This window comes from Mytilus trossulus, chromosome 7 (genome assembly GCF_036588685.1).
Source record: "Mytilus trossulus isolate FHL-02 chromosome 7, PNRI_Mtr1.1.1.hap1, whole genome shotgun sequence".
Taxonomy (NCBI): Eukaryota; Metazoa; Mollusca; class Bivalvia; order Mytilida; family Mytilidae; genus Mytilus; species Mytilus trossulus.
In genome coordinates this window covers 52204879-52230475 of record NC_086379.1, presented here as the reverse complement: position 1 = coordinate 52230475, position 25597 = coordinate 52204879, and the positions used below count along the sequence as shown (strand labels likewise).

Here is a 25597-nt window from a genome sequence, read left to right as displayed (position 1 = left end):
AATGTGAACCCTGCTCTATACTAAACCGACAAACTGAGCATGATTTATAATGAGCTAGTTCACATGATCACAGGTCGGAAGGAAACCAATGTAATTTAAGTCACAAGAATATTCAAGGCGAGAAAAATCACTGTAATTTGAATGTGAACCCTGCTCTTTACTGAACCGACAAACTGAGTCTGATTTATAATGAGCTAGTTCACAAGATCACAGGTCGGAAGGAAACCAATGTAATTAAAGTATAGACCTAATTTCATATATAAAGTATAACGAAATCAGAGTTCTTTTTATAGGTTAGACAATACTTGGTCATGTTTTATGAAGATTGAAGCCCAAAGAGAAGCCGATGGCTCAAATCTTCATAAAACATGACCAAGTATTGTCTGACCAATTTAGAACATATTCAAACTTTCGAGTGACCTTACAAAAGTATCCTTTCCCATAGTAATATTCAAACCTAAGTAAGAGTTCACTTTTTAATGCAGTGAATGTAAAACATCATTTCAATGGATGGAATTAAATAGCACTGACATAGTTTGTGAGGACAAAATAGATTGTTTTTCTTCTGCTTCAGGTAATATTTAATACTTATATATCTTATTTTTTTATTTTAAAAAGCACACAATGTAATATAATTCCGCTTTTTGAAATTTGATGGATGGATGGATGGATGGTTGTTTAACGTCCAGTGGCAAGTCAGATGCATATTCAGGACGAGAACATGATAATGATAAATGAATATTAACCCCGCTTTGTACCAGACCGACACGCTAAGCCGGATTTTTAACGTGCTAGCTCACAAGGTAACAGTTCGCAGGAAGACATGTCACCTTACCCGGACACATTATTCTGACTCCGGGCCGACCAGTCTTTGCTCTAACTCCTTAATGCCACGTGCTTGGCGGAGAAGCAGCAAATACCAATTTTCAAGTCTTTGGTGTGACCCGGCCGAGGGTCGAACCCACGACCTACCGCACTCGAGGCGAGCACGCTAACCATTTTTTGAAATTTGAATTTTTTTTTTAATTTTTTAAATATAATTATAAAACTCACCGTATAAGTATTTTAATTCAAACCATCCAACATTAGATGCTTTCATTTTTTTTTATAAATGTAAATTTATTGTCTGTTTCGAAAAAAAAATCATTTGCTTTATGTCTGGCATTGTTTTCTTGAAAGAAAAAATATTAATGTTCTCAAATGTGAGGTATATACATTAAATAAATATTATTTTACCTAAATGTGATGTATATACATTAAATAAATATTTTACCTACATATTTACAGCCCGTGCCCCCTTCCCCCATTTCATTTTGTGTTTATTCTATACATGTATTACAAAATGAATAAAATTTGCGTTTTTTGGTTTTTATTCTTTTCTCTTTCATCTTTAATCAGTAGGCTATTTTTCTAAAGAAAATACCTCAGGGTATTCTACACTTTTTTCGTGCAGTTATTAAGAGTTTACTTTCATAATTAATCTACAATAAAAAGTCATTCATGTATAGTATTTCATAGTGCATGGAAAGCCATGTACTATGAAAATTAGAGGGGAAAAAATTACTTTTCATTGGACGAGATGGTGTGAGTATGTTCTAAATCTTAATAATATTACAAGGAAACATATCTAACAGAAACGGGACAGTATACGGACAGAATACTTTATCATTGTTAATGTGATATTCTTAAAAGACTATCGCTAAATTTTATGTTTTTCTAACACGTCTTTTCTATTTGTGATTCTACTTTCTTTGTAATACTTATTCGATCGTATGATATTTTATTAACCTGAGCTCCTAATAAAATTCACACAGGACATTAGTTTCTCTTTCGTCTCTCGCTCAATATTTGCAAAAATAATTGCCCATAAAATATATTTAATTACCCGTGTATATATTAATTGCCTTTAGATGGCAATATCTGAGAAGAAAATAACATGTTTTCTAAGATGTTAACAACATTGTTTACATCCTTAGCAAGTTGTAAAGTTCTCTGGTAAGATAGGAGTAATTATATCTTTCCAAGAACATTTATTAATCTGTTACTGTTTTAGTACACTTGATTGCCTCGCAAGACAACTTAGTTGTTACCAATAGAATAAGATACGATAGGATAAGCGAAAGGGGAGGTAAATGTTATTGGCGATATTAATTGTTGTCTATAGAATGAAAGTTTACTCGACTGTCTAACAAGTGAGAGTTTGATCTAGCTACAAACCCAGGATTTATCCATCATTTTCTACTTGCGCAAAATTTGTAATGCCTGTACCAAGTCAGGAATATGACAGATGTTTTCCATTCAATAGATGTGTTTGAGATGACGTTGAATTTGAATCTTCCTTCGATTTCGGTATTATTGTGAATTACTTTTTTTATAAGATAACTCGTTGCACTGCCACTGCATACGAGACGCATAATTTATACAACTAATGGGTAAGGCTTGAATTTTCGAAAAAAGAATAAAATGGGAACTTCCTGATGTAGCAAGCACATTTCTGATCTGCATCCTAAATTGGGTGCCCTCTTTAATTATTTTGCTAAAGTGTGATAATCTGTTGGTAGGCAGGTTTATTAATATGTGTTTTACTTTGATGAAATTTGAAACAGATACACAAAGAAACACTTTCTGTCTATCTCCTTAATTTCTAATTTGTCCACAGAAACAAGTTTAGGCTACTTCTTTTGGGTTCGTTTTCTCGCTTGACGGAGTCAAAAAGCGAGACATAGGTATGATGTTTCCGGCGTTGGCGACGGCGGCGTCAACAATGTATTAGTTTGTGATTAGGTCTTGTTTATGGTAAACTACTAGTGGTAAGTCAAAGATATTTGGTATGCAGTTGTATAGACATGCGCACAACTCATTACCATGGAGATTATTTGACCCCGCCTCCTCAGTTAAGGTCTATTGACTTTGAAACTTTTGCTTAGTTTTCATTTATAAGTTTGTAATTAGGTCAGTTAATGGGGAAACACTAGTGGTAAAGTAATGATAATTGGTATGCAGTTGTATAAGCATCAACACATCTCATTACCATGGAGATTATTAGGCCCCTCCCCCTCATTTATGGTCTTTTGACTTTGAAATTTTTGCTTAGTTTTAATGTATTAGTTTGTGATTAGGTCAGTTTATGGGGGACCACTAGTCGTAGGTTAATGATAATTGGTATGCAGTTGTATAAGCATTGGCAAACCTCATTTCAATGAAGATTATTTGGCTCTGCCCCCTTAGTCATGGTCTATTGACTTTGAACCTTTTGCTTAGTTTTCATGTATTAGTTTGTGGTTAGGTCAGTTTATGCGGAACCAGTAGTGGTAAGTCAATGATACTTGGTATGCAGTTGTATCAAAATTGACACATCTCATTACCATGGAATTTTTTCTACCCTCCCCCTCAGTTATGGTTTGTTGAATTTGAAATTTTGCTTAGTTTGCATGCATAAGTTTTTGTTTAGATTTGTTTAAAGAGAACTCCTTATGATAAGTCAATGGTATTTGGTATGCATTTGTATTAGCATTGACACATCTCATTTCCATGGAGATTGTTTAGCCATGTACCTACAGTCACACTTACATGTTAAAGTGGTTTTTTGTTTTTTTTCAACATTTGCATTATCGAAATTATAAAAAAAGCGACACATATTTATGTGATAACAGTTTATTAAGCATACGTACGTAGGTTTGCAATAGAAGGCAGATAACGAAAATAACTTTCTGAATGGATTCCAATCAGAATTTAACCTCAAATTCTGAACCTCAAATGGTTACACATATATTATAATTTGCTAAATACTTACTATGTATGATATGAATTGGTGATTAGTTTAAAATTCTCATTTATTTAGATTTAAGAAATTTCTTTAAACATACCCGTGTAATTTTTTTTCAGTTTAATACAAAATTTACTTGAACAAGAAGTTAGTGTAACAGGATGCTGTTACGGAGTCTCCCAAACAAAGCTCCCATAACTCACATTCCATGATCCCATGTTCATTTGATTTGTTTAGTTGTCCCATACAAGAATATATGGTTTGATAGAGGTGGGGATCTTTACCGTTTACAAGTTTTCAAATGAGAAGGGGGTGATGACCCCCAGGGACTTCCCTTAAATTTCATTTTATTTGTTTTATTGACCCCTACAAGAATATATATCGTCCAAGGGTGGGGATCTGGACCGTTTACAAGATAATAGCACATTCTCAAATTGAATTGGGTGGGGTGACCCCCAGGGACTATTTTGTATCATTGAATTTTTTTTATCGTCCCATTCAAGAATATATATGGTTTAGGGGTGGGGATTTGGACCGTTTACAAGATAATAGCATATTCTCAAATTTAAGGGGGTGGGGATGACCCTCTAGGGATTCCCCCTTTATTTCATGTGATTTGTTTTGTTGTCCTATGATCATTTTTGAAGACTGTGTGTTTTAATCACTTAAAGTTTTCAAGTAATATTCATTTGAAAATTTTCGAAAATAAAATCTCATAGGGTTCTATAGTAAACCCCTATCTTCTTTCGGCACCCCAAAATATCCCTTAATAGACCCCAATGCACAAACGAACGATTGATAGCTCACCTAGACATATTGTTCTAACCTTTTATGAAACCCTAAGTAATTCTGACATGTGGTTTTGGAGAAACGCTGCATACAAATTCATTTTAAAAGTGGCGGAAGAAGAAAAAGAAAAAGAAGAAGAAGAAGAATAAAAAAAAAATAACTGAGCAAATACAATAAGTCTCCAAACTTTTGTTTGTGAGACTTAATAATCCCAAGGTACATCCATGTTAAAAAACAAAATATTTTGATTCCTTCGTTGTTTCTTCATCAAACACATATAATGGTAATAGCCCGTATTTGCAATAAGAACTATATGAGAATAGATCACTACATTATCCATAAAACCAGGTTCAACTCACATTTTGTCTTAAAATGTCCTGCATCTATAATGAGGAATATTGCAGTGGTTATCATATTGTTCTAGTATATGTATGTTGGCGTTTGTTTCCTGTTGTTCAAAAAGGTGACGTGTTTCAATCGGTTTCAATCGATTTATGTCTTTCGAACACCGGTATTCTACTGTCGCCTTTTATATGATAACAATTTCACCTTTAGAATCGTTATGCCTTGTATTTGCATAATATACAAGACAACATTTGGTTCATAATTTTAATAAAAAATATAAATAAAACAGAACACTTATTAAAGGAATAACAACAACTGAAATCTTTTTATCTTATGTTTTAGGCTTATATTTCTTAAAACAATACAAGTCTAAACTCATACATACTTCCGTATAATAAAAAGAATAAAGCATCAAAATAAAGCAAACAAATAAATGTCAATCAACATTATTTCGTCTAGCAATAAAAGAACGATGTTCGACATGTAAAAAAACCTCTTGTCTTCAATGTCCGATTTTGAATATAAGTATCTGTTGTTTTATTTTTTTCAAACATGTTCTTCATTTGAAGGTTAATGCAAATACATAGTGGTGAATGCTTAAAAAATGTACTTGTTGAAGGAAGCATGGTGACTTATAGCTGTTGATTGCTGTGTCTTTGGTCTCCTGTAAAGATGTGTCCCATTGGAAGTCATACCCCTTCGTTTTCATGTTTAATATTCAACTTCAATATTTTTAATGATATAATGTAGTTATGAAATCATAAGTATCACAATTATACATATTAACCATTATTGATATGTTTACTACCAAAATATTAAAGTTTACAGTACTTAAGATCCTAACCAAATTGTATTGTATATATGTAATTGAGAAGATGTGGTATGATCGCCAATGGAATAACTCTCAAATAGAGACAAAATGACATAGACATGAACAACTATATGTCACCCTATAGCTATAAATTACAACAGTGAACAAACCTCATATACCGCATACAAAGCTATGAAAAGCCCCAAAATGACAAATGTTCGAAGCTTTTAATCTAAGTAAATTTGTGTTTACCAAACTCCTTTGGTTGTGTTGTTTTCATATATTTACGTGATGGCCATTCCTTTCTGTATTTGCTTGTCCTTCACATTACCATCACTACCACGCATATATCTTATTCTAAATAATCTACTACATGTCTGATAACTTCCGTGCTTACTTGTTATTGTATCTAAAGATAGATGGTATGGGTTGAAAAACGTAATATATTTTAATGTAGAGAGGGATGAAAAATATACACATTTAACAATTGTCAAAGATTGAATTAAAAAATGTATTTATATATTATTCAAAAATTTTCTTCAAACTATTATAGACCTGAGTATGACTGGTTTTAGATTCTTTTAACATTAGAAATATTATCAAATATTCTGTTTTCGATATTATCCTACGAGACCATGTCTGATAGCTTATTCTTATTAGTTTAGTAAATACGACCACTTTTATTAATAAAAGGAAAATTGCTACATTATTTTGAAATAGAATGATTGTGTTAAGCCTTTTTATAGTAATATGTTTTTAAAAAAACTATTGAGTAACTGACTTTCATCGATTAAGTTCATTGATGATATGGACCATTTGATTTATAGGAATATATATATTGTTTTGTCAACGGTTAGACTTTCAACGCTAACAAGCAATTGAGAAAAGCAAAATACAAATATAGATAAACATCCGACTTTCACCAACTAGTGACTTTCAATAGCAAACAAAGGCCAACTTATGGCAAAGTTCTTCACTAAAAATAATAACCAAACTACCAAAATAGTTTAACATTATATAACAAAACAACTTAAAAATATCATAGAAGATAAATTTCACACACGTACACCACAAACACACACACATGCACACACAAACTGGAATTTGGTAGGATTCTCCTAAATTCAAAATCACTTTATGATAAGCCTATCGAGTTATTCGACGGAATTGGTATTCGTCATTTCCACAAATGCATTTTCGATTTCTATGTTGGGGGTAAAATGTCAATCTTAGTTATTTTGTGTAAGATAGAAGACAAAGATAGACTTTTAAATTATTTAGTATCAACAGACTCAAAATAATTTAACAGGAAAACAGTGAAAGCTTTACTGTTTAAAAGTAGGCTTTTAAGCGGCTATGGACAAGCACTTACATATAATTACATTTATGTTTCTGCTTCCGTCTGTTTTAAATTTAAAAAAAAAAGTTTAACTCAGTTTATGCAAACTTTCTGTTGAATATGTTCTGATATGTTATACACGTTAGTGATAAATGTCCTTGAAGAATATGTACATAAATAAGTTATTCCATCTTATTAGGTAGAACATAGTCGTTCTGTATATTATGTCCTTTAGAGATCGATTCTAAGGAAACAGAAAATTGACAAGGCAATTTCCATAGATATTAGATGTTTAACTTTGAAGCTATTAGATAATTCGATCTTTGTATTTCGAGTTTGTCATTGGCAGCTTTGATTTATATCTTTGGTACAGTTTTACAAACCTAATTTTTAACTTCCTTTTTTCTAGTAAACTAATATACAAATTGTCTTAGCACTTTCAGACTACGTTATAGGATATGCATATTTCAGTATATGATGCAGACTATGTCTCACAATCTTTTTTATAAAAATCCAGAGAAGCCTTCAGTTTATGAAGCCTTACCGGAAATAATATCAACACAAGAAACCACAAAAACATTACAAGACTGACAGGCACAATTTACCAAAACATTAATGTGTCGATCGCCAATTAGGTAACTGATGACAACGGATTCGTATCAATACTTACAATTGGGTGATTATAAAAAATTATAAATTTCATTTTTTTTTAAATTTGAGATTTCTTAAACAACAGATTATCAAACCCATTAATAAGGCAACAAATTACACAATATAGATAACCAGTTTACTGAATGGTGCATTTAGAATTTCCAGTATTAGTCTCAATGAGAGATCTTGATGTGCTACCTCGCATTTGCGCTGTAAGTAGATCAGTTCGTATGCTTGGCCTTCGAGCATTTGGCGCAATTGTTCCACAAGCCTCAGACAGACGACGACGAATTGAAAGGCTCTTTCTACTTGTGGTTTCATCATCGATAACACCCGGATGCACTTTTCTGTGTAAAGAAGGGCTCATCTCGGCGGGCATTTTTGCTAAGGTAAACAACCTTATGAACGCATCTTCGACGTTGACATTCTTCTTTGCTGATGTTTCTGTGAAACTGACATTAGTATACTGTCGAGCAAGTTCTTCTCCTTCAGATGAGTCTATTTCACGATGTTTTTCTCGATCACATTTGTTTCCGATAATTACCATTGGAATGCATATTTTAGGTGCAATCCGGGTTCTACATTGTCCTTTGATCTCATATATCTGTTGACAAAGTCTCGTAACTTCGTTGAATGATTCTCTGTCGCAAATGTCGTACATCAATAAGAAGATATCACCTGAAAAAGAAAAAGAGAATAAAATATTACAAAATAAATTAAACCATTATCAAATGCATTGCTAGAAAATGATAGTCAAATTTGAATTCAAAGAAAAAATTAATTCCGTTTATTTTTCTTGGAATTTTAATGTAATTTTATATTACCAAACTAAATTTGAAACATAATAACACAGCAAAAGCATGCCAAAATAAAAGAAACAATCTTCAAATGACATCTGTCTTAATACAAACGGAAATTGTAAACAAATATAGAACTAGTTGGCATCTCCCAGTCTATGTTATTAACTCAGTTAAGACCTTACTCAACTGGCAGCACATGGAATTGTAAGTTCAAGAAAATAACGACAACAAAATAAGTATAGAATTTGACAGCGTAATATTATATTGCCATTACTGTCTTCTGAAATCTGTGACATCTAAATCAATCAAGATAGCGATGAACTTAAGTGAACTCAAAAACTGACATCCATGTCTGCTTAATCATTGGTTCTTCAGACAAGATAAAGTACAATTGTCATAGGAGTTGTACTCAAAATAATATAACATACTAATGAAGACACAGGTTTGGTTAGTAATGGTAGCTGTGTCTGTCGTCTGCTTGATGACTTTCTACAGAAATAATGAATTTCACAATTGGTACATCCATACTTTTGTTCGACGACCGTTATTTCAACTTTCACTGACACTTTCATTAACTTTCTTCATTTGATCTTAATAATCTAATCAAAAATCACCATGCAGAACAGACAGACTATTAATGTTAAGATACATGTTGGAAGTATGCTGCAACATGTTAATTGAAAGATTATAAGTTAGATATTAAGATACATGCTAGAAGTATGCTGCAACATGTTAATTGAAAGATTATAAGTTAGATATTAAGATACATGTTGGAAGTATGCTGCAACATGTTAATTGAAAGATTATAAGTTAGATATTAAGATACATGCTAGAAGTATGCTGCAACATGTTAATTGAAAGATTATAAGTAAAATGTTAAGATACATGCTAGAAGTATGCTGCAACATGTTAATTGAAAGAGTATAAGTAAAATGTTAAGATACATGCTAGAAGTATGCTGCAACATGTAAATTGAAAGATTATAAGTAAAATGTTAAGATACATGCTAGAAGTATGCTGCAACATGTTAATTGAAAGATTATAAGATAAATGTTAAGATACATGCTAGAAGTATGTTGCAGCATGTTAATTGAAGGATTATAAGTTACATACTAGTTTACAGAAAATATCAAGGGAACATAACAGCTACCTTAATGCTTTCAAATTAAAGGTTTGGTTGACTTGCTTGTTTTGAATGTATGTTTGCTCTAGCACTGTAATTAAGATTGACAACTAAATACAATATAAATAGGTGGAGTTAAAAGTATATACATTGTATTCAAATTTGATTGGACATTATCAAATAATCAAACTTACCTATAAACAGGTTAAACTTCGTCTACTTATATTGTTTGCAGCTGTCAATCTTAATATACAAACAAAGAAAGCAAGCAAGCAAATCAAACCTTTATGTTGCAAGCGTTATGTAAAAACTCATCAGTCGGGAAAAACTGACTTCGCCGTGGCGAAGTACGAAAAGCACAGAAAAGACAAACGTTTCCACAGAATATTACATAGCAAATGTAATACTGAGCAGCAGTGATCTGGGGGATCTCAATTGCTCCGGAACGCTAAGTAAACTTTTGCAACTAGTAAATAATTTTGAAAACGTTATCAAGTTAGGTCTTTGTAAAAACTTGGATGCCCAAATTGTCAACAGAATTATGACATGGGTATAAGAGGACAATTTTATATTATACTCAGAAGATTTAGGCTTTAAGTTTTAAATATTGTATTCATGATCATGTTGTGAGCAGATTAAAGACTTCTAAAAATGAAAAATGATGATTAAACTGTAAGTGCAGTAGTAGTTTTAGATTAGTGTATATAAGAAGCAATAGTAATTTACCGATGCTTAAATCTCATTAATCTGTTTCGAAAAAAACAAATCAAAATCAAAAATTAAAGGCTGAAATAGTGGTAAGATTACAAATTGAGTGTACGGCTGGTTTGTCGTTAACTCATCAAACCATAAAAGCAAAGTGAGAGTTAGAGTAAAAGATGGGAAAGCTTGATGTTATACGGCTCTTTTTATATTGTCTCTAGAACAATTAATTGAATTGTACAATGACATTCTAACACCAGTTAATGATGTTAGAATGTCAGCTATCCGTATAGTGTACGATTGAGTGTATGGCCATTATGTCAGGAGAATGAGTGCAAGATTAAAACTTCATAGTTTAGGTCGATTAAGGGGCAAGCTAAATTTTCTCGTACTGTTGAAGACCCATTGGTGGTCTTTTTTTTCTTTCTGCTCTTTGGTTGGGTTGTTCTTTTTTTAAAAGAGTATGAGTCCAGTACTTATAGAATATTAAGACAATTAGTTCTAAATGAAACAAACAAAATGAAACATGTTGAGGGAATCAGTGGAAGATTAAATACTTAAGATATATATATATAATAAGAAAGAAAAGCAAATAAAGGCAACAGTAGTAAACCGGTATTCAAAAGTCAAAATATCAATTTGAAGATCATTGCGAGATTGAGAGAAAACAAATCCGATTGGAGAACTACCTCCGTCGACAACATGGCCATTGATTCAAATTATACCTTTTCAGTCTTGTCAAGAAGAAAAAAATATGTATAAGGATTATATTTTTCAAAGACTTTTTTCGGTTCAAAACGATACAATGTTAACCCCAATTATTGTGTTATTTCTGTTTAAACGCGGGAACAAAACAATGCTTCCAAACCACGAAAGAAAAATAAATTTAGTCAAGTGGAATATAAATATTCCTCCGGTATACTTTCTGATACTAAAACATATTCAGAAACATTCAATTGAAAAGGTACTAGATTTTTTAGAAAGATCAAGTATTGAAACTCATTACTATGCCCACATCAAAACTTTAGAAATAAAAATGACTCTGAAATAATAAGATCACGACGCTATTACTGGTTGGAATGTATCAAACAGTATACCCTGATTTAAATAACGACAGGAAATGAAAACCCTCAAATTGGAAGAACATGATATATTCATCCTTATAATTGGAAATGTCGTGCGGGTGTGTGTTCATTTCAAATAAAGAAAACTATTATATCTTTGGCTCTTTCTTCAGATAGATACAAAATTGAGAGTCATTTATAACTTTACAGGATGTAATTAAATTCAAGATTCCTTATGTTTCAAAACAGTATCGAGGATTGTATTATGATTATATATTATAGAACAGTGAAACTAAATTTCAATCTTCAAACATATTTCCCTTCAATCCAATATCTTTTGACTCCATTACAATTCTTATCATGTTATTTTATAAAATTACCGAAAACCATGAATTTTCAGTAAGTTTCTGATCACTCAATTACGAAATAAGTTACATTTCCAATGAAATAGAATCTTCGTACTTTATTCTTTCTTCGAAGAACATACATACACACGAATTGTTTACTAATATAGTGATATATATGTGAACCATTCTTATTAAGATTTTACCATTTTTTTTAAATAATAAGCTATCACTGATACAGAAAGATATTTTTTGTTAATTTTGTTAATTACTAATTCTCATTTATTAACAGAAATATACATCTGTAGCTGATTGTAGTATTAATAAACAAGCATACAAATACAAAAGGATAGCAATAAAGTGTATCTATTACTAAAATAGTTTTAAAAAAAAAACTTTTTGAAAATATGCTGGGTATGTTGTTTATCTAATGCGTTCCATCGGTTTCAGTTTGTTACCCAGATTTTGTTTTTTGTCCATGGATTTTTGAGTTTTGAACAGCGGTATACTACTGTTGCCTTTATTTCGATATGCCTGACTTTCTAGTAAATTAAATTTAATCAGTTATAAATGTAGTCATTAAAATATTTATACTTGGCTATAAATTGAAAGTTGGAAGAGATTCCGCACGATCCAATATGACAGATATTCCCTGTGGAATACAAATCTAACAAACTTATATGTATACTATTAATTTGTAAGAAGATTTCCCTATGTTTATATTCAATGTATTGATTACTCCTGGATATGTTATTTCAATAACATATATAGTGGTTGTCAAGGAATGTCAAAAAGTACCGCTATGTTGACACTAGGGTCATGTTAATATTACTTCCATCTGTGAGATGTTTATTTCATCGTTTACCACGATCAACGCAGAACAACGATATAAGTTCGTCTTTTATGCATATTTTTTTTCTCAGCGATTAAATTATAGCACAACGTTGACTGCTGTATTTTTAACATTTTTACCTATTATGTCTGTTTGCTTTGTCCAAGCATCGTGAAGAATATAATGGAATTTGATGCGACTGTCCTATATGCAAGTGAGAGGTTTAGCTAGCTATAAAGCAAGGTTTAATCCACAAATTAACAAGTCATGAAGATGACAGTTGTTCACCATTTGTTTGTGCATTTAATTTTGCCATTTGATTAGGGACAATCCGTTTTGAATTTTCCTCGGAGTTCAATTTTTGGGGGATTTTACTTTTGGCTGTTTCCTAGTATTTCTTTGGATTTTTGTCCGATATACTTTCAACCTATATTGTTTATCATGGAATTATTTTTTAAATTTTCAGATTTAAACATTGAGAGCAGTTCATCCTGGATAATTATAGGTCTGTAATATGTTCCTTTGTAATTTCAATCAAAGATGAAGAACTGGATCTTCCATCACTGTATTTGATACCTAAACTACACAAGTGTCCTTAAAAACAACGGAATATTGCTGGGTTTTCCAAGTGCTCCACGAAACCTCTTTCTAATTTATTATCATCCATTTTATCAGCCATCAAAGACGGGCTTCAAAGTTATTGTGAAACTGCCTATTCTAGAGGTAGCGTGAATCAGATGTGGATATTTAAAAAATTAATATACAGATCTAACATTGTTAGACCAATGTTTAGAAGACTTGTATATGTTCCGGACCATATGAGTATTTGGACCATACGCGTATGGTCATGACCATATGGGTATATACTCATATGGTCCGACCATACGCGTATGGTCGGACCATACGCGTATGGTCGGGGTAATTAACACTCTGTTACAGTTTACTTTTCATACTTCTAAACTCTTCATATGGTATGACCGTTCATTCAAAATACGCTATCATAAAGGTAATTTTATCATTATATTATAATAAAAAGATAAAGCTAAATAATAATAAAAAGTTTCACATAGTTACTTAATTTTACTTAATTGTTAAAGTAAACACATTTTATACCGATGGTCATTACCGATTTGTTATTACGAGTAATGGCAATATGTCGACTTAAAAATTAAATTCCAAAAATTTCTTAATGAACTGTTACATAAGAAGTCACTGGAAAGTAGCATACTATTAATTTATTTAAGTTGTGTTGTGAAGATGGTGTATTGCAGTCATTTTCCGATATTTGAGATCTAGAGCTTCTTAAAACCACCGTAGACATCAGAATTGCCAAAGACCTCGGTATCACTGAACGCAGCTGCAAGAAAGGCTTGTTTTTCACTCGCAAACAAAATGTGTAAATGAAAAAGATCGTGCACAAATTTCTTGCAAATGCAAAAAAGCTATGATACCGTGTGGAAGTGAATCTCATCCAAACCTAAATGCAGGAATGTAACTAGCGATGAAAACTAACTATGGCATCAATATTAAATTTTACGTATTTTTTTTTATTATAAAATTACAAAAATTGTCATGTTTTAAACCATCACTGTTTTTTTAGATAAAGTTTTTGTACTATTGAAACGTTTATAATGTAATTTGAAAAAAATATATATACCTATATGGTCCAAATACTCATATGGTCCGGCCCGTTAATAACCAAACGAGTATTATACTCATATGGTCCGACCATACGCGTACGGTCGGACCATACGCGTATGGTCCAAATACTCATATGGTCCGGAACATATATATACAAAATTTATTGTCAGCATTGTATCACTATCACAGCCGGTGATCCGATGAATAAATCTGTTGTAGATTGGTAACTGGTTCAGACGTACTGATATATATAAAAATACCAAACACAAAAAGCGCATGCACTGTTTCCGACGCGCTTGACGACTCGACCACCTGGACTTTTATACAAATCACAAATCATCAGTTTTAATCTAGCGTCGTGATACAGTACATGATATATAAAGCATGATGACGGAATTGTTACAGATCAGCTAAAAAATCTATTGTAAAGGATCCTACAAATTAATGCAAGATACAGTAACAGAAATAATTATATTAATATATGTTCGTCTGAACCGGTGACAACTCTACAATAGATTTATCCGTCGGATCACCAGCAGTGAAGGGGTGATACATGGCTATGTATGTTCTGTATATATAATAATATATCTCTCTCAGTATCATGAGTTTAAATCCCAGCGAATGAAGAACAAAATATTTGCAAAATCAAATTTACAGACCTAACATTGCTGTTTAGACGAATAATATATATGTATTTAATATAAGATGAGACAGTAATGCATCAAAACCCAAACGACATATAGCAGATGTCTGCCTTTTTAAAAGTTATTGAATAAGAAGTAACATTTACCAACTGAATGTCATACCAATCTTCTAATAGTGCTGAGAGACTGACATGAAACTCTTCGTAAAATTAGTTTATTTTCGGAGAATTATTGATCGTTCTTAATCTTTTGACTGTCTGTCTCACAATACCTTATTAGACATATTGTCTGTTTATGAAGTTTCTTTTATACCTTTTAATATCTTTAATCCCTATTGGACAAACAGAAATCAACAAATTTAAAAGATGAGCTCAAGGAAATAAAAGACGTCACATAACTTAGATATCAAGGTTAAAATGTGTTTGGTATATGCTACAGCTAGCTACATGAACCGTACTTTTGCTTTAATAAAGCCGCTCGACAGTACGAACGAAATAATAACATTATTCCATATTCGAAACAAAGATATAGAAAAAAATATACTGTCCGATTAATGGCGTATACTATATCTTATTCATTATATTCATGGTTTATACATTTTGGATATGTCAACAAATCTTGAAACGTTTAAAGTGTTGAAATTATTTATGTTGTCCTCAGATCAGCCATCCAGATGTAACATTATTGATAAAATTAAAAATAATCACTTCAATCAACAATCACCAGTCTTTGACAGTGGAGACAAACAGAATACTTTGTAAATCAATCATCATTTTGTCGCAAGAATATAATTCAAAATAAATGCTACAATGAGCTTAGAAATGTGAAATGTTAACTTTTTATATATTTTTCTTCATATTTTGTATACACGCAGGAATTCTAAATTAGAAAAAAAACATTATTTGAATAAAAGATCTTTCTTGACTGTCTATGCGTCTCCTTTGTGGTGAATAAGACCATTGGATGTAAATTAGAATAGATTCATGTTCAACATGAGATCATCGCCTCGCTTAATATAAAAGTCTTCGTCTTGAAATATCGGTAAACATGTGCACTTGAAATATTGGCTGATTGAAGTCTTGATTGAAAAGATATTTTCATTAAATTTAAATTGTTTAGGTTGAGGCCTTTTTTTTTAAATGCAGGAACAAATTCTGTAATTGAAATTCGTGTCATTAAATGATGCACAATATGTGTAGCATGTGTTGAAGCAGAAGCAAATTGAAAACCGACGTTTACGATGTATCATTTGCAAGTTTGTCGACAAGGATTAGATAAAGTTGTACATTTTGATAGATATCGACTTTAGCATAAAAGGAGGACATATGACAAGAACCATAAATTGGAAATTGCCAATAATAAACAATTAAAATAGTTTCAACTTAGTTTTAAAATATATTTTGAACATTGGTTATTATTTGATAGATTCTTCTTTTCGATGACGGTCACAAGGAGACAAACTATGATACCTCTTCCGCTTTACCAACATTTCACAAATTTGCTGACTTGAATCCTTAAGCGTGGAATTCTCTATATACTCCTAACATTTCCTTTATTAAATATATTTTCTTATTGTTTATCGAGGCTGGAAATTTAGATACGATCCAGGTAAACTTATCGATCCTTTAATAAACTTATTCTAAAAGGTTACCAATTAAGCACTATAATTAGATCGTTGAATAGTTTGTTATTGGTATTCGCTTCATTGAAGACCTGTTGGTGACCTTCTGCTGTTGTTGTTGTTTGTTTTTTTTGGTTTTTTTTATACCTGAATCTTGACATTGCACAGGGTCATATTTTTCTCTGACTGTTACTGACGTCTCAACAATAAATGCATTTGATGCCTAGATGTAAACTGATATCATTGTCATGCTGATCAGTTCAACCAAGGGAGCGGGCTTTTTGGTGTGTGTTTTTAAAGTCAGTTTTTCCTTATTCTGACTACATTAGACTTGTTGTCAAAAAAACTTTTTCTTGTTTATGTTTTTATTTTTTTTTATCAATTTCTGAATTCCAAATACTAAGTACTGAAAATCAAAAACGGTACTGACAGTGAAATAATACATTTCGACTTGACTTAATTAACCACAGAGTTGACGTTCAGTACACAAAGTTGAAAATCAGAGTTTTAACTGTTTTCTGGTCACCGACATCTAGAACTCAAATGACTCATCAAAAATCTAATACAACAGACAAATCAAAAACATTACCATATCAGACATAACATCTTGACTATAAATGTTTGATAATTTCTAACTACTTGTTTAACAATATTGAGAAACAATTACTTATTAATAGTAGCCTCTGCTGAAATAATAAATACTGGTTGTGGCTGGTTATAGCTGATACAAGTTGTAAACTGATTCTTTTTATCGATCCTTGGCACAATATTGTTAAATAAATAATACCCAGAGTTATTATATAACATGTATTAAGACATGAAATAAGCGCTGATCGTTTTTTTGTTTAGATTGGAATCTGAGAAATTATTTAATTCGCATTTATGAAAACACTAGGAAATGATTGTCCTTCTACGGTTATACATATGAACTCCTTAAAACTTGTTAAAAGGTTGAAAAGTACTAATTCGATTAACAAAATCTCATTATCATACTGGTAAAACGATGATTAACACAGATATTTAACCATATATATGAAATCAAACAGACCTAGAAAAGTCCACTTGCACGAGTTCGCTATCTATTCATACTTATGTTTATATCGGGTTAAAATACCATCGGCAGGTATGCCTCGATGGTTATTGATATAGCGTCTAGACTAAAATACACACCAAATGATCGAGCCCGTACCGCGTGCGTTGCAAGTTGGTTATTTTAGACTTTCAATAATTTGTAATTACGTTATAGTATGCTATAAATTAAATATAAGAATCTGAGTCAAATCGGTGAGCTTGAATTTGACAGGAGTGGTAATTTTCTTTTAAGACTGTGCCTTTCTTTATTTCCATGTTTAAATGTGTAACTAATTTTTACTTTAGTAAAGTTAGCATTAACCAATTTCATTACTTTATTTTTTACTCTTTTAATTATGAATCTCACAACTGGTATTTGCCTTCTTAGTTCGTTTTCCTTAAGTGCACACTCGGCAAAAGTGCACGCATTTACTACATTGTGATGCGCATTGTAATTCATGTCACCCGATCGCCAACGTCGGGTGACTTATTGTTTTTCCTCTGTTTCTTTTTTCTGAATCATTATTATTATACTTCCACCTATTTTGTCCGTCAGTTTTCTCGGAACCAATGGAACCAATCTTAATGAATGATAAGTATGAGGAACACAAAATTTCGGGTTGCAGTAGGTCTAAAGATCATTAAAAAATGGCTGCCGTTACCATGGAAACGGAACAATTGTGAAAAAATTCAGTTTTTGGTTTTGGTAAATTATTTGGACATAATTAAACTTAGATTCATTATATTTTAATAAAAATGTAGGTGCCCGGCATATAATGGTTTTTGGATGATTTTTGCCAATCATTGGAACTACTATATTGCCATGGAAACTACACTAAAAAATTTAAAAATATCAAAATGCTCAATTTTTTTTAACTCCATAGTAACGATAAGCAACATTGGTAGATGTGGAATTTGGCGTTGGAATTTCGAAAATGTCTGCCGTAACCATGGAAGCAATGCAAAACAGGTCAAAATGATCCAAAAACCTTGAAGTGGCATTTACTTTCTTAAAATGGTGGGTCAAATTGATCGAAATTGTGATGGTATGGTCCCTCCCATGAACCAATGTGGTTTATGCCATTTAATGTTGGGAATGGTCTCTGTTGCCATAGGAACTATCACAAATTTCAAAAATTTCAAAAAATTCAAAATGCTCCAAAATTGATGAAACTTTATATGATTGTAGACTGGTAAGTCTGGATGAGACTTTGATGTTGGAATTTCCAAAAAGACCACCGTTGCCATGGAAACTGGATTAATGTCAAAACATTTCAAAATGCTTTGAACTTTATGAAACTTGATTGTATTGTTAACTGGCAAGAATATATGAGACTTGTGACTTTGAAAGTTTCAAAATGGCTGCCGTTGCCATGGAAACGGCAGAAATGAGATTGGTTTCAAAATGCTCTAAATGAACTAAAAACAATAAAGAAAGGTGTATAGCCATGTTTATTTGCGTATTCACTGTTAAACATTTTTTTAAATGGCTGCCGCTTAGTGGGAATAGGGGGAAGGGTGACATCTGCTATTGCTTACAATGGCAATTCTAGTTTGTATTGCTATTGCTGGAATGGTAACGTTGCTTGGGAACTGTCAGCTCCTGAATTGTGCGTCAATCTTCTACAGTATTTCATGTATATTTTAGTATAGACGCCATCTAGTTTATCATCGAGGTGACCTTCCGAAGACTGCCGACGGTTATATAACCCAATATAAACATAAGCATAGATAGCGAACTCGCGTAATTGGATTTTTCTCGGTCTGTTTGATTTTATTTTATAGGTTTAAACAGTAGGTTAATAATTATTTTATCTGTATAACAATGAGTTCATTTAGATCGAATCAGTCAACCAAATTGTTTATCTTTTCTTTCACTTTCAATGTTGACATTATCTTCCTTATTAGGTTCATTTGAAGTTCTAATCACATGAATATGGATTTAATGAGGTCGAATTATAAACTTGAAAGTGAATAATTCATTAGCGATGTTTCTTTGCTTATTTTGACAACTTTTGACCAAACTCTTTTTTTTAAAGCAGATTTTTATTTCACCATTTCGCTTTCGATGATTGAACAAACAAAAATATTTATTCATTTTCTTTATCTCCTAGCTGGTGTCCCTTTAATGTATTTGGCTTTCGAAACCTTTTTTAGATATAACCTCATGAAGGTTATGTCGTGCGGATTACAAATAGTATTAGATATTCATATTACTAGAATATTTCACTCAAGGACGATGTAAGACAGAATATTCAACGGATGAAATATCGATCTAAATCACGACTAACAGCGAATGTTTTATAACAAGAAATAAGAATTTCTGTTTTGTTTTTCTTTTGTCTCAATTATAACAAAAATCACAGCAGAAGTCATAAAAAGATATAGTATCCGGCCGCAATACATGCACAAAACAATATGTTTTAAAATGTTCGAAATTTCACTGTGAAACCTTTGGAAATTAAGGAAAACCTTACAGTACAATCTGATGTCTGAACAGACAAGCAGTGATTATTCAAATTTAATATGAATATTTAGTGCATTTTCAATGTTTGTTTTTTAGAAAGACCTTCATTTGCGTTAGCAAATTTTTCTTTTTCCCTCAGCGGGATTCGAACCTTTTTTTATGTGACAATCTAATTATAATTAGATTGTTTATGTGACATCGTGGCAACACCACCTACATCGTGTCCAGCCCCCTCGACAACTCGACCTCTTGGCTATACAAAAAACTTCGACTTTAGTATATTTCAGTTTACAATGGTTTAGTTCTAATATTTTATAATTTTTAGCGCTGCATCCTATTTTTTCATAACTAAAAACATCTTGTGCAATCATAGACATCATATTTATATACAAAGAAACACAAACATGAAATTGAAAATGTGCTTTATCTTTGTCTACAAAATGACCTTGCAATTTATTAGTTTCAAATATTCTTATATATTGTCTACAAAAATATGAAACAAATACATGTAAGTATGTTCATAGCATGACAGACTGTATTCAAACGTTGTCGAAAATCACACAGCGTTGGTAAAAATGGAAAGAAAACATCGCTTTTTGAGTAATGAATTATATATAATTTTCGTTGTATGTCGGAACGCCCTGTGTCTTTATCTAGTTGAAGAAAATGTGTATTGCATAGATCAGTTTGTTGTTTTTCTCTTTTAAATGATATCACATTTTGGCATGCAGGGTCCCCTTATAGCTTTCTGTACAGTATTCGTTTAACTCATGGTTGAAGGTCGTATGTGGAGCTTGAATAGTTGTTTACGTCTAGTTTTTTGGACTCTAGACGACAGATGTCTAATGACCAATCAACTTATGTTTATTTGCATAGTGTGGCTTGACGCAGATTCTTTTAACATAAATATATCAGAGTGCTACCGAGTAAGCTAGCATATTAAAATTTTAGAAAGTTATCGTAATTTACAGAACATTAATACACGTTGTGCCAGGCAGTATAGTATGACACTTGATTCCTACTATTTTAAGTCCTTATCAAACGTCACTTTAAAAGAATTTTAACAATAGTAATTCTGATTTATCTTGTGAGTATGCAAAAGCGATAATAAATGACTCTTGTGTCCGTGTTATACTTTTTCGATTTAAAAGACTGAATACATCCCTTTCAAGTGAGTTGACTTCATTTTGTATTACTCATAGAACATTTAGAGATTTCAATATTTGGTTTTTGATGAAATGCATCTCTCCGGATTTCAAATTTTGAACTTAAAGTCAGTGCTCCTATCTGATAACAATTATTGTATGATTTAACAATAATTGAAAAGTTTATAGTTTTGCGTTTCATTTTGTAATAATCATGGTTTGTGAAAGCAATTTGTAAGGCTGGCAACATGAAATTGAGATAGTTTGCTTTCTATCACATTAAAGTTCTCAAAGATACCAGATAAGTACGATAAGTTTATTTGCACAGTTACGGCATTGGTTTGCAATAAAATGATTGTATTCACACATTTGTACTAATGTGAAAATGTGAAAAATTAATGGTAATTGATATTGCATTTTTTTAAATTTAACTCTGTATTTGTTAAAATAAATCCCCAGTTAATGCTTTAAAGTGTTTCATATTTACAAACTAGTATTAAAAACTTGCCTGTTATAATTGAGAGCCTTCTAATGGCGGGAAATGGGTGGTTACCAGACGTGTCTAATACATCCAGACGATATGATTGTCCTTTGATACGATATATTTTACGATGAAAGTCTTCAATAGTTGGTGTATACACATCCTCAAATTTATTTTTCAAAAATCTGTTAACCAAAGACGTTTTACCAACTTTGCTAGAGCCTAAAAGCACCAGTCGGTAACAGTTTGACGGGGATATATTCTCTCCCTGATCTGCCATGACGCTACCAGTCGTTAAAATACAGGATCCATCCTGCAATTCGGAAGGTGATCTCCAAGAACGACCACATAACAAAAGCGATGTCATCATTGTTTAACTTCTAATGAACAGCATTATTTCAAATTTAAATCACTGTAAATGCATACAACACCTTGCTCCGATCGATGTACAATCTTACAATGTACGCTAAGAATTGCTTTTAATATAAAGCTAAGATTTTACGCCAATTAGAAGAACTGCTTCTAATTGCTGTTTAGTCACTGGGATGTGAAGAAGCTTTGATTTGACCAGGTAATTCCATAATCACATACGAATTAAGCAAGATTCTTGATCAATACTGCGGATGATAAGAAAATCAGACTTTATGAAATCGTAGTATTTGTTAATTATAAATAAATAGGTTATTGGTTTGTCATTTATAGAATAGCAGACATGCTATCAGTCTGTTATTGGTCAAACGTTTGAATTAGTTAAAGTGGAAAATGTTTCCAACTCAACAGGCACTGTGAAATTACTGTCATTTGTGTTCTACAAAGCTTTTCAATACAGAGATAAGAACAAAATAAAGGTTAACCGTACTTAACAGCTGACCTCAATTGTGTTAGATATCAATTCTCCAGTATTTAATCTATCAGATAACATGGCAGTATAAATAAAGACAACCGGTTTTTATCCCATGACATAGCATGGTATAATTTTCCTATTTGTGAAAATAATCTGAAGCCATTTAGCTGTCTTATTAGATCAGTTGTACTCGTGTACTTTATGTTATAGATTTACGAATCGGTTTACTAAGGAATGACTGAAGTCACCAAAGTAGGGCAGATCAATTGTTTTTTCGAGTTTTAAGGCATTGAAAAAACAAGGTTATAACGTGAAAGATTAGGCGATCACTCCATTTGTAATTTTGTCAAGAATTTATTATTGGTTTTGTTTTAATATTGTTTTACAATACGTTTTTGCTTATTCCATATGCAATGATGTGCTGTCTTTTTGTACAAATATTTTTTCTGCAACAATTGTACTATAATCGTTCAGCTTCTTGGTGCAGCTGCCTCCGAGACCATACGCTTTAAGGTTACGGAAAGCCAGTTCAAAGCAAATCATACTTGACTTATGCTTTCAAATTAAAATATATGTCAATATACATTCATCCGATTTAGCGTAAAGACATCACCAGCAGTCTCAATAAACAATATTACCTTTAACAGATACATGCAAATTTCCTACCGTTATCTGTGTAAACAAAAAATGACAATAGTCATAAATGTTTTAGTTACTTGTTGTAACGAAACCAATTACTTAATTATTACCAGTCACATGTATCACTACAGATACGTGCATAGTTGGGAAATATACACTTCGTAAAAAGACGCACAAGAAATATCTTGTTCCAAAAAAGAAAAGTCGTCTCTATAATCGTTAATTTTTGTAAAGACTTTTACATTCGAGATTTAGAAAAAAAAACATAAAGATAATATTGTGATATATTTTGAAAAGGAACAAAAAAAAATACAACTATAATCATATCATCCCATTTTCAGTACATAGGTCTAGCTTATATACCTTTCACATTACATAACAAGGCTTTTAGATGTGTTATATAGATTTTTCTCATTGTTGAAGACCGTATGGCGAGATGTAGCTGTTAATTTCTGTGTCCTTTTGTCTCTTGTGAAGAGTTTTCTCATTGGCAATCATACCACATCTTCTTATTTTACCACTTCATTTCAGACATACTTAATAATAATAATATAATTATATTTGTATCTCTTTTGATCGAGCGACGTGTTTTCCTGAAAAATCGGCAATTCGTTCCTATAGTGTTCCGAGTGTTCCCAATGAATCAATACAGGTATCTTTCATATTTTATTTCTTCGAGTGTTCCGAATAAAGATTACTCCTGATAGGAGCTTAAACTACAACAAATACTGTTATATTAACCACAAAAATGTTTATATATATCAATTAAAAAAGTTTGCCTTTACTTATTCTTATCTTTTTTGATGTTTTTTTGTTCTGTGTCAGGATATTATGGTTTGTGTGTTGTTTCTGTTGTTTCGGAAAAGAAGGCTACCACGTTATAAGTCAGTTTTGTACATTATTAAGTTTTTATGTTTAAAAATTACAGATATATTTTCGATGTCAGGAAGCTAGGATTCCTAAAACGAAATTTAAATAGATTAAACAGCGACATCAACTTGAAGGAAAAGGCATATACTGCTTTTTAAAAGTAAGACCAACAGTTGAATATGCAAGTTCAGTAACGGATCATCACCAACAAACAGACAAGCATAGGCTACACATGATTCAAAGAAGATCACCAAGGTATGTTACAAACAGATACCACAATTATACATCATCAGTTGAATCTATGCTGCAAAAACTAAAATGACCAATACTACAGGAGAGAAGAAAGAACGCAAGACTAACCCTCTTATAAAAAAAATCAAATGAGGAAGTAAAGATTGATGCTGGTGACAAACTGAAACCATCTGACAGATTTCCAAGGCATACTAAGTCTTTCTATCCACGAACGGTGAGTTATTGGAAACAACTTACCTGCTACTGTAACCGCTGTGAAAAGTCTTGACTCAAAAGACTACTGCATACACATCAGATTTCAAGTCCCTTGATTTTATTTGCACATGTATGTATTAATGTTATGTACTTTGCACATGTATGTATAAATGTTATGTACAGCACAACATTTATCATTTCAGCAAAATTGTTTATTTTATCCTTCTGAAATGCAAAATGCATTTAAATTTGATATATCAAGTGGATGCTCTAATGAACCTTAAAGAAATCATAATATATTTGTACTAAAAAATAAAGTGTGTCTTCTTAGAAATGAATTACAGGGCTTAGTCTATGTTCCTTATTAAATAAAGGGAGTTTCGATTAAGGTCATATGAAGCTAGGCATATCCTCAGCAGGTATCCCTGGCCATGTTTTCCTTTTTGTAATATTAATTAATAAAAATTGATAAAAATTGATTTTTTATGTTTGGGGATGAAATTCGCTAGCTGTATCCCAATACTGGACCCGGACTTAATTTTTTGAAAATTTATACAAACTATGTATTGGAAATAACACTTCATCCTGCAATGCAAATAATAAGTACAAAGAAAAATAACTCAGTTCATCTATAATGACAATTTCAGCTAAGAAATTCTATAGGAAGCAGGGGCCGGTAACAAGAAGCATTCTTATGTCTTACGAACGCCTAAAGCAATGAATCTCAAGATTTTAAAAGAGTTTAACAAGACCTAACCTCAGACCTATCTTAGAATGATTGACATGATTTGATATGAGCGTCACTGATGAGTCTTATATAGACGAAACGCGCGTCTGGCGTACTAAATTATAATCCTGGTACCTTTGATAACTAATTAAGAACGATTCTCAAGTCTACCTTAAAGTGATCTTACTAATTCCGGTAACACAAAATCATTCTTAAATTTTGGTCAGTTATTAATGTTCTTAAAACAAACTTAACAACTTAGGGGTGTACCAAGAACAATTCGCAATAAATTCTCTTGATAGTTTTTGTAAGAGTGGTCCCGACTACTCTTAGCTGCACATTCATTTCATCTTGTTAATAATAGAATTGGTTGCTTAATAAAGAAAAGACAATACGCGAACATTAGGACTTTTTTATTCTATCAACTCAACTGA

The 25597-nt window shown here is 31.8% G+C and overlaps 1 protein-coding gene across 1 annotated transcript; it reads right to left on the bottom strand.

Moving 5' to 3' along the window:
• Window positions 1–7833: 7833 nt before the first annotated feature.
• Window positions 7834–22204, bottom strand: LOC134727126 (GTP-binding protein Rhes-like). Its single transcript, XM_063591507.1, has 2 exons — window positions 21664–22204; window positions 7834–8379 (listed from the first exon to the last, which is right to left on the bottom strand). The coding sequence occupies exons 1-2, from the start codon at window positions 22004–22006 to the stop codon at window positions 7838–7840; spliced, it is 885 nt and encodes a 294-aa protein (XP_063447577.1). The 5' UTR covers window positions 22007–22204; the 3' UTR covers window positions 7834–7837.
• Between the last annotated feature and the right edge of the window lie 3393 nt (window positions 22205–25597).

Bases quoted from the DNA above. Each gene is read 5' to 3' on its own strand.
- LOC134727126 (XM_063591507.1), bottom strand. From the start codon at position 22,006: ATGATGACATCGCTTTTGTTATGTGGTCGTTCTTGGAGATCACCTTCC. The intron at 8,380-21,663 runs GCAAGTTTTTAA...TTTCTTTTTCAG, and splicing joins AAGGCTCTCAATTATAACAG to GTGATATCTTCTTATTGATG.